We start from the raw sequence: 15,957 nt of genomic DNA, 5'->3' as shown, positions 1-15,957 counted from the left end.
AGTATTCAAAATCCTTGAATGTCTTGAAAAAGACACAAAATGACCAAAAAAGACACAAAATGAGAAGACAGAATAACCACAAAAAACCCCACAGAAGACATAAAAATGACAAAAAAAAAGACATAAAATGACCATAAAAAGACACAAAATAACTAAAACAGACACAAAAAAGACACATAAATGACACCAATGACAAAAAAGACACAAAATAACAAAAAAAGACACAAAATAAATAAAAAAAGACACAACAACAGACACAAAATTACCAAAAAAAAGACACAAAAAGACACAAATTACTAAAAAAGACACGTAAAGACATGAAAAGGATTCAAAAATGAACAAAAAAAGTTTAGAATTGTTCCATTGTTCATTTATATAAATTGATAATTTTTATCATTAATTGGACACAGGGGCCACAGCAGGGGCCAAAGGCTTCTTCACAGGGGCAGTGGCCCCTGGAGGCCCCTGTGTAGAACCGCCACTGGTATCTAATATGATACACTTGGCTTTATAGGGTTAAATCGTTGTAAAAAAAACAAACAAACTTGAGCGTCCACTTCAGTGTGCCTGGGAAACTTGACTCCCTTCTGCGTCATAGCACCTACTAGTCACGCTATAGGGCAAAGTGACACTCCTCCCTCAGCACCCACCCAGTCGCTCTACTGGCGCTCAGTCAATCCCAGTAAACACAGGGACAGTACTGCGCGCCCCTTCACCCCTTTTTATTTTATTTCGCGTTAACTATGGACTCCAACAACGAAGAAACTGCAATGAAGGAACCCAGGAGACGAGAACGTCCGGCAGGTAACGTTAGCTCACTGAATACGGAGCAAAGAGGCTTAGAAATGTATGTTTACCTGCTGAAAACCCTTCATAGTAGTGTTGGCACGCGCACCGTTAGCTGTAAACGTTAGCTCATGATGGCTAGTATTGACCATTTAAAGCTAACGTCAATTAGCATGCTCCACTCACTAGCTAGCTAATTTCATAATCGTTAAGTAATGAAAATAAACATGAACGTGCCAGTCTTTACAGCAAATCACACACTGCAATGCCAATACTTTCTAACGATATAACTAAATAACACCGCGTGAGTTTGAAATAAACAGACACTTGACGCCATTGGTGTTTATTTGACAACATTATTGACTAATATCTGTCAGGTGGGAAACAAAATGTTGACATCCTGTTTAGTGTTTTATGTGTAAGGGAAAATTGACAGCTTTCCCAGTTAAAATGAACTGGATTTACCCTGAGCAACAGGGTGGGGTCAGCTGGTGAAGCCCTGTGCTAATCAGTATTGATTATGTCAGTGACGTCATGTTAAAGCAGCATCAGCAACAATTGCAGTTATTATAGCAACTTGCTGCCTTAACCCTCCTGTTGTCCTCGGGTCAAGGAAGGAAGAAGAGGGAAGGACGCAAAGGGAAGTAAAAAAGGATGGAGGAAAGAAGGAAGGAAAGAAAGAAGGATGGAGGAAGGAAAGAAGAGAGGAGGAAAAGGAGAAAGAATGGAAAGGAGAGAGAAAGGAAGGAGGATGGAGGAAAGAAAGGGGGGGAGGAGGAGAAGAAAGGAAGGAAAAAATAAAGAAGGAAGGAGGGAGAAAAGGAGGGAGGCAGGAAGGAAAGAGGGCAGAAAGGAAGGAGGAAGGAAAGATAGAAAGAAAGGAGGGAAGGAAAGGGGGGGCGAGGGAAGGGAAGAAGGAAGGAGGATAGAGGAAGGAATGGAAGCGGGAGGGATGAAAGAAGGAAGGAAGGAGGAAAGGAGAGGAAATCAGGAGGAAGGAAAGAAGAGAGAAAGGAAAGGAGATGGCGGAAGGAGGAAAGAAAAGAAGGGAAGGAGCGAGGAAAGGAAAGGAAGGAAAGAAAGAAAGGAGGGGCGAGGGAAGGAAAGAAGGACGGAGGATAGAGGAGGGAGGAAAGAAGAGAGGAAGGCAGGAGGAGGGAGGAAAGAAGGAATAGTCAAAACAGATTGGGTCAATTTGACCCGGAAGGACGACAGGAGGGTTAAATTAGTGACTATTATATGTAGGGCTGGGCGATATATCGATATAAAAAATATATCAATATATTTTTTAATTTGATATGGAATAAGCCCATATTGGATATATTGATATAGTCGTATATATTTTTTCTTATATATTCAGGTGCATCTCAATACATTAGAATATGATGGAAAAGTCCATTTCCAGTAGTTCAAGTCAAATAGCCCAAACCAAGTATTGAGTCATATAGATGGACATACTTTTCAGAGGCCAACATTTCCATACTAAACATACTTTTTAAAATTGGTCTTTTGTAACATTCAATTTTTTCTAGGTCTTCAATAAATGTAAGCCATAATCATTATAATTAGAAGAAATCCAATAAATCAAGACATGAAATGTTTCATTCTGTGTGTAATGGATCTATATAATGTGTTATTTCCACCTTTTAATTTAATAAATAATAATAATAATAAATAATAAATAAACTTTTCTATGATATTCTAATTTATTGAGATGCACCTGTAAATGCTGCCCTTACAAGGGTTTGTCATATTTAGTTCTTTTGTAATGTCCGTTATTCAGTTTCTCATATAAATAAATTTATTTCGGGAAAAGATTGGCCTATTTTATTTCATAGGATATTTTTATTTAAGATTTTTATTTTATTTAATGAATAGATTTTTTTTTAAGTATTCATACTTATACAGTATTTATGTTCACTTAAATAAACAGATTCAATAAAACTACTTGTGACGTGCCATATTTGGCTTTGACTGAACATTTGCTCTCACTTTGGGATATAAATATTGGGATATATATTGTATATCTATATTAAGCCTAAATATATCGGGATATGACTTTTGGTCTATATTGCCCTGCCCTAATGGTATGTATACATGTAATTAATCGGTTAGTTACTGATAATTCAGCGATGCCTAACTAACACGTTACTGTAAGTATGTGAGGGGTGCTCTGACATATAACTTTGTGTGTAGGTACAAGCAGGTATGCGTCACAAGATGTTGAAGGTACGGAACCCATACATTGATGTGGCTGCATGTCTAATTCTAACTGAGAAAAAGCTGCGGGGCGGGGCTGGTGATGTGGGTCTCAGTGTCTAAGTCTAACAAGTGTCTAAGAGTAGTTGGTGTGCACATGTGTGTGGAGGTAACAATAAACCTGACTAACAAAACAAATATACAGAAGGTGGTGGTTAGGACGTGGATAAGAGTTGCTCTGATGCATGATTAGATTAGAAGGTTGTTTTTAGAAAGAGGATATTCATAAAAAAAATGTGCTTTTTTAACAGCTGCTTGCAAATGTTTTAAATATATGTACTGTATATACATATATAATTGATTGAATTGTGTTTTTAATAAGTTGCATTTATTTCAATGCATGTATTTGTCTTCTTTTCTCAGCTTTGGAGGAGACGGGCTCTGATATTGGCTTCTGTGGCTGGTTGTTGGTTGCGCTCTCCATTCTCCTCATGCTGGTTACTCTGCCAATCTCCATTTGGATGTGCATTAAGGTCAGCTGCTGGTTAGATGCACTGTTTTTTTTCCACTTTACTATCAAAGCTGCCTGGTACAGTACAGTGGAGTAAATTACCGAGACTGGCCTACTCTGTTTATTAAGTGTTTTGAAAATTCTAGGGTGTGTACTGCAGTCTCATCCAATATTTTATGTGTATTTACTTAACAGCTATTGCCAGTTGTTAGTTGTCCGTGAGCATGGTGTTTGCTCTGTGCTTTTTCAAAATGAGTATATATATCCCACTATCCAGTTACATCTGTAGAATGTCAAATAAGAAAGAACAGACTCCTGTATTAGCCATTTATGTGGTTTGTCTCTGTACACAGATTGTGAAGGAGTACGAGCGAGCCATTATCTTTCGCCTGGGGCGCATTTTGCGAGGAGGAGCCAAAGGCCCAGGTCAGAAATGTTTTATACACGCTTTTTTCTCTCTCCACATCCTCAGTCATCTTCATCACGTGTTCATCATATTAAGTCTAGGTGCTCTATTGTGCAGTATGAAACCTAACAAACCAAACACAAATTGGTTCAGAGCCTATAAGGTACGGGGGAATTGTGTTATGATAAGATTTGGACATCTAACTTTATTACGTCATCACATTTGCTATCATTAAATGCAAATTTGCATTATATCCTATCCTAAATATTATAAATTGGATGTTTCACATTTTTGTCATGAATACATCTGGAAGACTTAAAGACTGAATAAGATCTTAACCACATTAATTAGATGACAACGAACAGACATTATGCCAGCAAAGAAAGTCCAATACAATGAATTTTGTGCATCAATTTGATCGACTATTTTGAAGGCAGAACGGCGCCCACTCGCCACAATAATAAGATGACAGAGAACAGACATTATGTCAGTGCTGTAGATAGGGTGGACTTCCTCTTTGTTTATCATATCAATTAGCTTTTAAATACAATCAGATAATCTTTGTTGTTGTGCATTAGTCACTCATTGTTCGACCATATGTTCATGGCAACGTGATGGAAAGGAAGATTTCTTGTCCATTCATGTTGAAATCAATCAAACAACAAGATTCTCAATTTAGCCATTAGGCACATATGTGTGAGTCACAATGCACAGAGTACAAAAATTAAATCTGCGTGTGACGTTGGCAGTTGAGATGCAGAAATTGTATGTACTGTGATTTGATACCCTCCCAGGCTCTGTACCAGATAGAATATAATTCTGTACTGTTACGCAACAACACAAAGCCTCATCTGATAACTGACCACTACCAGATGTTGAGGTCTGATTCGCTGAAAACCTGGGAAGTCACGAAATCCAACAGCAGTTAATATAGAGATGTAAAAGGTATATAAGATATGTAGAAGTTAATATGAAATGATAATAATGTAAAATCCAAAACAATGCATGGGACTGTTATTATTTCAGGTCAGCATACAAAACCACCTATCAATGATGTCATAGTGTACACTAACTTTAGGCTTAGTGTCAACTTTTTGCAGTTATAACCAATGAAGAAAAGAGTGTATGTGGCCACCTAAGGACAAAGCAGAGAGTTTTTATCACCTAACATGTTGTAGCTTGTAGCTTGCTGTGTAGTGTGCCCCCTTAATTAACATGCTTGTACACATTGTTACACATATATATGGATGAACATTGCCAATCAAAGTTGAAATACTTGAGAGACGAGTATAGGAAAGAGAGAGAGGCTGAGAAGAAAAAGAGTGATGCAAAAGGTGGATAAAAGATAGACACGACCAGAACAAGTTCTCCATTTTCTTGGTTCTTAAGGTGACAAGTCCTGCTATATCCCATGTTTGATTCGTTTCCTGAAGGTGTAAAGATGATGCACCAGTGCATTTCTGACTCTGGGAATGTTCCAAATCGCCTTGCCAAACAGGAATAAAAGGTCAAACGAGCAAGGTCTTGTTGGTCCTTTGTCTTTATTGCAGTCAGTTCACATACTGTAGTTGCTTGTCTGAATTTTATCTCGCTGCCCCCTCCAGCCAATCAGTGAGAGACATAAAGTCGCAGATCCATCAGCACCCACTTGGTACTTTCCCAGTAGATCCTCTGCCAAGCCTTTACTGCAGCCACTCCTTTCTTGTTCCCGGGCTTTTTTGTCGTGTCTAGTCTTCAGTGGTGAAACACATGATCTGCTGTATTGAGGTCATTTGGGGGAATTAGACAGTCCTTCCACTCTTTCAGTACTTCAGTATGTTTAGGATTATTGTCCTGAAACTGGAGTTGTTGTTTTTTTTATCTAAATCAAAATGTGAAGAAGTCAGGGCTGACGTTATGCCAAAGACATTTAAGTTTTTTCTTGCAGAGACATATACTTAGATTAGCATGCTAACCAGCAAGCCCCGGCCTGTCGTATCCCGTAGTACCACCTCGAGAAGTGATAGTGCGGTGGTTAAGTCCTCAGAGTTTTTAGCTTCTTCCCAGCGGAGATTACCTGCTCAGCGAAGCGCACAGAGAACAACAGCTGGCAGAGAGGAGCCACAAGCAGTGAAGCTAGAGAATGTAGAAGCGAGACGGGATCCACGCTAGGCTAAAAGCAGCACCACATAAATGTGCGGTACCAGACATCTTTCTCGCCAACAGCAGCTCTCTTGTCAACGAGTTGAACAATATGCAACTGTGGATTATAAACTACTGCATGGACAGCTGTGTTATGGCTATATCGGAGACAAGGCTGCGTGAAAACGTCCTTGACTTAGCTTAGCCGTAGAGCTAGTAGCGTCTACCATAAAGACCTCCACACCAGACACCACATCACATCTGCCTTTATATTGCTTTGTGTCTGTAAGCAATACCTAAATGTTACATAATGTATACATATCATTTTTTCACATCAATTCCACCTGTATTTTCAATTTTCAGTTGTAGTTAATAAAAGGGGGGACCTTAAATACTCTATGGAACGTTTGTGAAGTTGTACTATACACGGCACTAGATGCTAACATGCTCACAGTGACAATGCTAATATGCTGATGCAAAACAATGGTGACCATGTTCACATTCTTCATTTTAGCATGCTAACATTTGCTACTAAAAACAGCTGAGACTAATGACTCCATCTGCTCATACATGTCTTTCGGCACTAGCAGTGTCATTCCAACCAAACAGGTCAGACTCTATCCTAATAACAAGTCCTGGCAAAGGAAAAGACAGACAAAAAGATATCAACCAGGACAACCATCCTCCCCTTTTCCAAAAAGCCCCATGCCAAAGCAATGATTTCAGGCCTGTGCCACTCACCAGCATTCTTTCCAAATGCATGGAGACGTGGATGCTGGGCAGCTTACCACCATGGTAGGCGAGAGTCTGGACCTGCTCCAGTTTGCTTACAAGATGAAACGAGAAGTTGAGGATGCCAACCTAAATCTTCTGTGCACGGTGGCTAGGCACCTTGCCTCTGCTAACTCATACGTCAGGATTTTATGCTTAGACTTTTAATCTGCTTTGAATACAGTACACATAAACATATCGCCCACACAGACTACAACTCAACACTGGTTTTATGATTTTTTTTTTTTAAATGACCGAACCCCTACTTGGATTTTATCGAGGAACATTATTTTAAAACCAGGAGTGCCACAGGGCTGTCTTGTCACCAATCCTCTTTTCCATGCACACACAAATAAAATCAACTTTAACAGCATAGTTACTTTTTAAATATGCTGATGCTATGGGCCCAATAGAGAGAACATGGACACCATGTTGTCCTGATTTTAGGAGACCTCCCTGGAACTGAACATCAGTTCAGATCAAAGAGCTGTATTGCATTGACATTCTACATCCTCTAAGGCTGGAGGTCGGGATCGATAACCTCTTAACATCCAACCCCACCCTTTTTTTTTCTTTTTTAGAGCATTGGGGATGGGATGTTCAGGGATAGAGAAAAGGTCAACCCCTCAAGGCATCTGAAAGCTGGGAACGTAAAAAATTGGTTCCAGATGCAGCATGTCAAGTTGTTCTAGTCATATGCATGTGAACCGTGCAGCCAAAATCACCAGCGCCACTAAAAAAAAAAAGTCTTGTATTAAAAAGAAAAAGAAAGGAAGCCTTCATCACTTAGGACCATTCACAACTCTTTTCAGCTACTCCCATCAGGCAGCTGTTTCAGAGCACCTCTGGCCAAAAAGAGAACTTACAAACACTTTTTCATTCTCACTGCATTATGCATTTTAATCAAGGCCATGTGGACAGAAACCACTTTTTAATACAGCTTGTTTAACATGATAGGAAAGACAATGTTTTTTCAATTTCAATGAAAATATTAGTAGGTTTGCAGGTATTTTATCATTCACCAAAAGTATTGGACAAATAAAAAATGTGACCGGATGATGGTGCTAGAGAAACAGTTGGGGGAACACCCAAGGCGATTACAAAAAGACCCGCAAATGTCAACCTGCTGGTGGCACTAGAGGAAATAGGCATCTCCAACCCTACAGCCATGCTGCTGACGTGGGTAAAATATCTTAACTGGAGCAAAATGGATGAAAGCACGAGAACGATCACGCAAGGGGTGGGGTGTTGCTGTGGATTTCCACCCATCCCCTTCCTGCTGGGCAGGATGACAAAAGCCAATTCAACAATACAAATTAAACACAGAACAATATGTAGACCTAATACTAATATTTATGTGGGCTCCCAGTCCACAGAGCCATATGCCTGGCAATGCTACTGCAAATGTTTCTGTTCAAGGTATGAATGATTTAATCATTCTATTCTCAGTGATGTGACTTCTCTTTTTGAAAGGTTGTGTATTTGTTTAAGTAAAAAAAAATACAGACTCCCACGAGGAATAATTTGCATACATCTCATCTCACATCTCATCGTTTTATCTTTTGATTTCTTGTTTTACTGGATCTAAAAAACAGGCAGTGTCCTCTCAAAATGCTGAAATGTGACTCCTGAGAGTGCCAGGGGACTCTGTTTATGATAGCGTGGAGTAATAATAGCTCTCCGCCAGCAAACTTCACATTCCTGAGGAGCCAATGCCAAAGTTGAATTCGGCATTTGGTTTCCCATAATGCCTCTGGCCTTAACACTCATAAATGGAAAAGGAGCCAGATTATAACAGCTGTTATACAACATTAATTTAAAACCCCAATTCCAAAAAAGACGGGATGCTGTCTAAAATGTAAATAAAACGGCGTGCATTGTTTTGCTAATCCTTGTTGACATATATTCTATTGAAAACTGTACAAAGACAATTTATGTAATGGTTAAAGTGATACACTTTATTGTTTATTATAAACACATACTCATTCTGAATTTGATGACACGTAACAAAGTGTTTGGATGAGGCATGTTAACCTCTGTTTGATCACCTTTTGTCTTACAACATTTCAGTTAGCATTTAGCAGCTGAGGAGGACACTAAATGTTGTTTAGAAGCAAAATCATTTCCCATTCTTCAGACTACAATTGCTCAACAACCTGGGATCTCACATTTTGTGCCTCACATTATCAAAAGGAGGCATGTCTGGAATCCAGAGAGTCCAGTCTAGTACCCGTACTCTTTCCTTCCATGCCATGCTTGAACGTACATGTGCACGGTTTGGTATTGTCTTGTGCTGCAGCATTAAGCAGCATTTTCATTCTTAATGGTGCTTCACAGATGTGCAAGTTACCCATGATGCCGTGGGCACTAACACACCCAGATTCTGTGATGGACGCTGGCTTTGGAACTTTGTTCTGGTAACAATTGTTTATTGGTTTATTTAAAACAAGGACCATGTACAAGGTTCATTAATTACGTGGAGTAAAAAGACCAGATTATAGCTAAAAGCTAATTTCCATCTGCAGTCCCTGGGCAGGTAAGAAGAATAAAATAGGATAAAATAAAACAAGAACAACAAGCACACACACACACACACACACACACACACACACACACACACAATCAATTATAAAAATAGACATATGCAGAGAGTACAGAATAATGATTAGTGTGGACAAGACTGATTACTTAAACTCCATTCTTTCACTTCACGTCTGGATGGTCCTTTGCACTTTTAACACAGAACACACGGCGTCAATGATTTCCAAAACCAATTTGAAATACATCTTTTCCTCTTTGTGTCCGTCCATGTCAGAGAAGTAAGCATCCTTTCTAAATGATTTGTGTCTTTCTCTTTGTGCAGCGATGCTGTTTACCGATGTTTTTAATGCAGAGCCACTTACACTAAATCCTTTAATGAGGTTATAGATGGTAGATGATTAAATCCCTAATTTCACTTTGCAGTTGTGTGTTGAGACACGTTGTTAAACTGTTAGATTATTTACCAACATCGTGGAACCTCAGCTCAACTCTTTCAAAATGTGTTGCTGCCATCAAATAAGCATACATTTTCAAAAATCTAGGAAGCTACTCAGTTAAAACATTGATATATATTTCCTTGTACAGTTTTCAATTAAATGTGTGTCAAACAGGATGAGCAAACATTATAGCATACTGTTTTATTATTGTTGTAAATGGTGTCCCAACCTTTTTGGAATCAGGGTTGTAGAACATTTCCCTGTGTAGTTTGAAACCGGCTCGCAGGGATGCTGTGTCATAAAACTAAAAGGCATCTTTGTGGCACATTTTGCATCTGTATACAATTCTCCTCTGCTATAAACAGAGATGTTTATCGAAAGCAGAGCTTTTTTCCACAACGCTTGTCTGTGGAATTTTCCACTGCACCACATAATGGTTTACAGCATCTGTGTGAGAGCAACTGAGACCTCTTTTCTTGTCTGACAGGAAACGTAATCGTTGAGAATGCTGAAAATGTTTTGACGGAAACGGCATGAGGAGACTGCTGTTGTCTTCCTTTCCCCTCCTGAACAGATGGCTGTGATCTTACCGTTTAAATACACAATATCCTGACAGCAAATGCAGCCCACTAGTCTCTAACTGGTGTGGCATTAATGTTTGCTAAATGATTGCACACCTAGCACATGTCTGTTTCACTCAGGCACATGCCACGTATTGTTTAATGCACTAATTCAATCATTGACTTGAAACGGGCTTATGAAAGCTGCAAATATCCACGGCTTTGCCTGGCTGTCAGCACAGCTGCAGTCTTATAAAGAGAGCTTGACTTGGCCTCATGCCAGAATCTCATTCATCCCGGTGTTTTCAAACATTTGTGAAGACGCTTGCTCATTATTGTGTTTACAGTGGCTTTAGTCTTTGTTAAAACTATTTGCATTCTTGTGATTCCACAGGGCTGTTCTTCATCTTGCCGTGCACTGACAGCTTTATTAATGTGGACATGCGCACCATCACCTTCGACATCCCACCGCAAGAGGTATGACATGCACACTTCCAATTACATTAAACAAACACTTTGTCACATTCGCAGAAATTCAAAGGACATCAAAATAATCGTGCAGATTCTCGATACAGCTCACCAGTAATGCACTCTTTGGTAAACAAAGCATTTGAACGTTCCCATTGAACATTTTCCCTTTTAACATCACTAAACACTTTCTACCTTTTATTTCCTAACATGTTCAATCACCGTTCTGCTCTCAGGTTTTGACCAAAGATTCAGTGACAGTCAGTGTTGATGGTGTGGTGTACTACCGCGTCCAGAATGCTACTCTGGCTGTAGCTAACATCACGAATGCAGATGCTGCGACCCGCCTGTTGGCCCAGACCACCCTGAGGAACGTCCTGGGAACTAAGAACCTGGCTGAGATCCTGTCTGACCGCGAGGAGATCGCACACAGTATGCAGGTAGAGTACAGTACTGCCTTACAAAGCCTAACTGCAGTAACTAAATTTTTGGGCGAAATTGAGTTATAACTAAAAATGAACTCCTTGATATCTTTTTTATCTTAGTTTTAGATTTCTATTTTGCTATATTTCAGAGAAATAATTATATTAAAATTGCAGAAACTACAAAATCCAACTCATCATATATGGCAGGGGTGGGCAACCTTTACTCACTAAAGAGCCACTGTTGGCCAAAAAAAAAGAGAAAATCACAGAATGGAGCCACAAACCTTATATTGAGCCTAAAATGAAAATTAAACAGCCTAATAAGTCTAAATTAGCCTACCAACATTATTAATAGTCATATTGAGCATTTATTAATATGATTTTCAAAACTAGTCTATCTAGGGGAACTCAAAACTAAACTCAAAGTTGGCAAAATGTAGACTTTCGTAAGCTATGAAGCACATTTTAGTTGACTTAAATGTCTGTAATATGCTGTAAAAAAGGCTATACAATTTTACAATTGAGGAATACAAATAGCTTTTTGGTCTAGACCATTGATAAATGAACATTTTAATGTAAAAATATGTATATAATTTTTTTTGTCTCAGCCACGGGGAGCCCCTGCAGGCGACCTAAAGAGCCATATGAGGCTCTGGAGCCACAGGTTGGCCACCCCTGATATATGGTGTTTGGTGTGACCATTAGACATTTCTTACTCACATTCAGTGTTTTCTTTATGTTGCTTGATGGTTTTTCCTCCAGTAGACGTTTCTGATGAGAACTTCTCTGAGCTCAGTTGAAGCAAACATTGGATTGAAAAGAAATTTGAATTCATTATTAAGTCAAAGCTGCACTTGAGTATGAATATTTTCATATCAATAATATTTTCAGATCAAATAAGCGTGTGTAATATGAATGGTGTCTCTCATGGGGACAAACACAGAGAAAACCTTCACTTCACTCTGCAGTTCCCCTCAACTCTCCAGAGCCTGTTTTCAGTTAATCGTTGTGGTTTTCCAGCCTGTCAGCAACCCTGAAAATGTAACAAGAAACAAAAAAAACAAACAGTTTAACCAACCAGCAACGAAGTGGTGAACAAAGTGAACATTCTCAGTAGTCAGTAGGAGACTGGATTTTGGATCTTACATTCTTTAGGTGCACACAGGCATTATGTGTAAACAGGAGACGGCAGAAAAACAAAATATCGTGGTTTTCTGTTTTCAGCTTGTTTTGCTGACCTTAAGAGGCCAACGATATAAAATGCAGCTTTCTCACAGCTCTTCTACATATATCTACTCTGTCCATTTCTGAAGCTAGTTCCTGTGATTGTTAGAAAAGAATATGTTGTAAATATGCTGTTATTGACAGAGAGACTGAATAGCTGGACCGCTGAAATAATGCACCCTCGTGCCTCATACAGACGACTTATTATGTAGTCAGTAAAAATAAATGTAGGCAATAACACGAGACCGACTCGTAGAGAAAACAGATTTCAGGATTACAGTGCCACTGTAATGCCAATCTGCTGTAAACTTTGAAAACCTTAGGTAATACTGTGTTCTGTCGAGCACAGCTGTTAGTTTGCCTTTGAGTTCAATTATTTATTTATTCATTAAACTTTTACTCTCAGTTATGTTGAGCTTCTGTAACTGGTATAATATTTATTTCTGATGATACACAGTCACAAGGTTTGTCAGCCAGTATATAGTAAAATTTACTGTATGAGTTTATGAGTGCAGTAGCCAGTGTTTATATATCAAATGGTCCACACCAATATTTACACTTCACCATCTCCACTGAAACACCATATAATTATGGTTAAACCTCTTCCTCCTACTGTATAGTACAAATTGCAAATTGTGCGTTGCCGCCATCATGTGGCCTGACGAGGGGTTGAATTTAAAGGCCGTTTGGAAGTCAGCATCTTATATTGAATATAGTGTAATGACAGATTATATCTATCTGATTAGTTAGACTACTATAGAAGTATAATGTAGTTTTAGTATAATTTGATTGCTTGTGGGCAGTACCTACATCAACAAACGAGCCTCGATCAAATCCTTGTCAACTAAAATGTATAGGTTTAGGTTCGGGGTGCACCGATTGCAATTTTCACCGATTTTTAAAAAGCCTGACCTGCCGATTCCGATTTTGGCCGATACCGATTTTTTCATAACTCACAGCATACACCTTCAATGTTTGAATCTTATTTTATTGAAAAACAATAACACAGCAGTATTTTTCTTTAACAAATAAAGGAAATCCCAATGTCTGAGGTAGTTAATAAAATATTGAAATTAAAATAAATAGCAACAATTTACAGGACAAACTAACAAAAGAACTGCAACCATAAATAAAGTTTCCTGAGCTTTTGGTTTCGTTATAGTACAACAAGAACAAATGTCCAAATGCAGCAGCTTTGTGTCCTTATTCATTTGCACAGTTATAATAACATAAAATGACAAAGATAACAAATAATGTAAAGTGCAGGGAGAGGCAGAAAACCCAGATGGGCTTATTTAAAGCCTCCACCTAAAATTTCATCATTTCATCGTTATAAGTTAGTTATAAGTGAGTAATAAACTGATGATAGAAAAAAAATAAGTATTACATCAACAAGTTTTAATGACAATAACAAAAATTACGATATAAAAAAAATATATATGAACATGATATAGCAGGGTATTTGTGTGTGAATTAGAATTTTAAAACGACATTGATTGAACAGCGTGATTTCAATAGCAGCTGAAGAATCATGTTGTCTCTCTGTCTTCTTCAGTCCACCCTGGACGACGCTACAGACGACTGGGGGATCAAGGTGGAGCGGGTGGAGATCAAAGACGTCAAGCTGCCTCTTCAGCTCCAGAGAGCGATGGCTGCTGAGGCCGAGGCCAGCCGGGAGGCCAGAGCCAAGGTAAGGATGCTCTGCCTGTTCTGAAGTATTGTTGTCAGTAGGGGTGGGGGCGATATGGCCCTAAAAGAATATCACAATATTTCAGGGTATTTTTGCAATAATGATATTGTTGATGGTTTTAAAAAATACTGAAAAATATATAGAAAATTCGATTTTTTTAGTCTGTATAAATAATAAAATATGTACAACAAAATAAATATCAATCATAATTCTAAAATATAGTGTAAAGTGCAAATCTTAACACTTGCCAAATACAAATAATGTACTGTTGACTCTTTAGCAAACAATAAAATTAGCAAACAATAAAAATAACCATCTAAGTAAAATACATCAATTTCGTCCACTTTCAGAGCTAAATGTGAGCAATCACCTCAGATAACATTTTTCACAGTCAACAGGGCTTTCCACTAGGACATGGAGCAGCCAGACAGTGTTAAAAATAGCTGGTTAGGAGGGTCTGGGGGCATTCCCCACTGGAGAAGTTTTTTTCATAAAAGCCCAAATTTGGTGCCTCTCACACATTCTAATGCCACTATTCCATCACATATACTGATCTTATCATTGCATATTTTTAATTAATAATTGTAAAGGAGAATAAGGGTTGTTGTATGTTTTATTCAAGAAATCTTATTTTGACAGTCTTGTAAATTATGTGGTGTTAGCACACTGTGCTCTTATTTTGAAAGCTGCATGTGTTTACCAATAGGAAGTAAAAGTAGCTTTTTGTGATTTACACAACTTTAATTGTTAGCTAATGTTAGCTCGCGGCTAACGAACGGCATAATTCAAGACTGTGCTTGGACCTTTGACGGCCCGGACAGGTTGATAGTATTTAATTTGGCCCGCACGCACACAGAGAGATGATGTGGGGACGGGACTGATACAGACAAGTAGGCACTGCAGCTCGATATATTCAGTAAGTGTGTGAATGCACCTCATGTCTCAGAGACGGACATAGAGGTGGGTCGGGGTTTTGACTGACTGACAGGTGACAGATACTCTGCTGAGCAGAGACAGGATGCAAAATAACTTTATATTGTGAATAGTGTAGATATACTTTCAGTAGCTTGAAATGTGATGTTAGCGCAGCACACAAGAGTCTGGTGGGCCGCCACAGTCTAGGTAATTAATGGGAACCCTTACGTCAAGAAGTAGGAATGTTGCCAATATCATGATATGCATTATATTTACTCATAAAAAATTATACCGGTATAATCGTGAACGTTACGATATGGCACACCCCTAGTTGTAAGTTATCATTTTGTGCAGCCCCCCCTCACCTCCTGTCTCCCGTCTTCTCCTAAAGGTGATCGCAGCAGAGGGAGAGATGAACGCGTCGCGGGCGCTGAAGGAGGCGTCGCTGGTGATCGCCGAGTCTCCCTCCGCCCTGCAGCTGCGTTACCTTCAGACCCTCAACACCATCGCCGCCGAGAAGAACTCCACCATCATTTTCCCACTGCCGCTGGAGATGATGCAGGCCTTCATGAAACGCTGAGCAGGAGTCTCACACACATCGTCCACACACACACACATCGTCCACACACACACACTCACACAACACGCATCACTCACAGACACATTTTTTAGGCCTCTGTGTCTATTCAGCATGTCTCTCTGAACCAGCAAGATGATACTTAGGAAGTTGTGCTTTTGGCTCGTGGTGCACCAAGCTGCCCTCAAAGAACTAACACCAGCTTCTAGACCCCAACAGCTTTTTATTCCCTTGCCATTGTTACATTTAAACACACCTCAAAGAACATAGTTGCAGCCCATGTGCATGAAAGTTCTGCGCCTGCGTGAGAGAAAATAACTCCATCA

At 39.1% G+C, this 15,957-nt stretch overlaps 1 protein-coding gene across 2 annotated transcripts; it reads left to right on the top strand.

Moving 5' to 3' along the window:
* Window positions 1-642: 642 nt before the first annotated feature.
* stom (stomatin) lies at window positions 643-15,666 on the top strand. 2 transcript variants are annotated; one of them, XM_059357896.1, is made up of 8 exons: window positions 643-804; window positions 2,983-3,015; window positions 3,409-3,518; window positions 3,850-3,922; window positions 10,727-10,809; window positions 11,037-11,240; window positions 14,005-14,139; window positions 15,446-15,666. In XM_059357896.1, the coding sequence occupies exons 1-8, from the start codon at window positions 744-746 to the stop codon at window positions 15,632-15,634; spliced, it is 888 nt and encodes a 295-aa protein (XP_059213879.1). In that variant the 5' UTR covers window positions 643-743; the 3' UTR covers window positions 15,635-15,666. The 2 variants fall into 2 exon arrangements, with proteins under 2 accessions (XP_059213879.1, XP_059213881.1); XM_059357898.1 differs by lacking the exon at window positions 2,983-3,015.
* Window positions 15,667-15,957: the final 291 nt, after the last annotated feature.

Source organism: Centropristis striata, chromosome 19 (genome assembly GCF_030273125.1).
Source record: "Centropristis striata isolate RG_2023a ecotype Rhode Island chromosome 19, C.striata_1.0, whole genome shotgun sequence".
Lineage (NCBI taxonomy): Eukaryota > Metazoa > Chordata > Actinopteri > Perciformes > Serranidae > Centropristis > Centropristis striata.
Note: the sequence above shows the minus strand (reverse complement) of the source record. Positions and strands in the feature narration are given on the sequence as shown.

What these genes read in the sequence shown, in the direction of transcription:
- stom (XM_059357896.1), top strand. Translation starts at nt 744, where the DNA reads ATGGACTCCAACAACGAAGAAACTGCAATGAAGGAACCCAGGAGACGA. An exon ending in GAGACGAGAACGTCCGGCAG is followed by an intron (nt 805 to 2,982) that starts GTAACGTTAGCT and finishes CTTTGTGTGTAG; the next exon opens with GTACAAGCAGGTATGCGTCA. An exon ending in TCGACATCCCACCGCAAGAG is followed by an intron (nt 10,810 to 11,036) that starts GTATGACATGCA and finishes TTCTGCTCTCAG; the next exon opens with GTTTTGACCAAAGATTCAGT.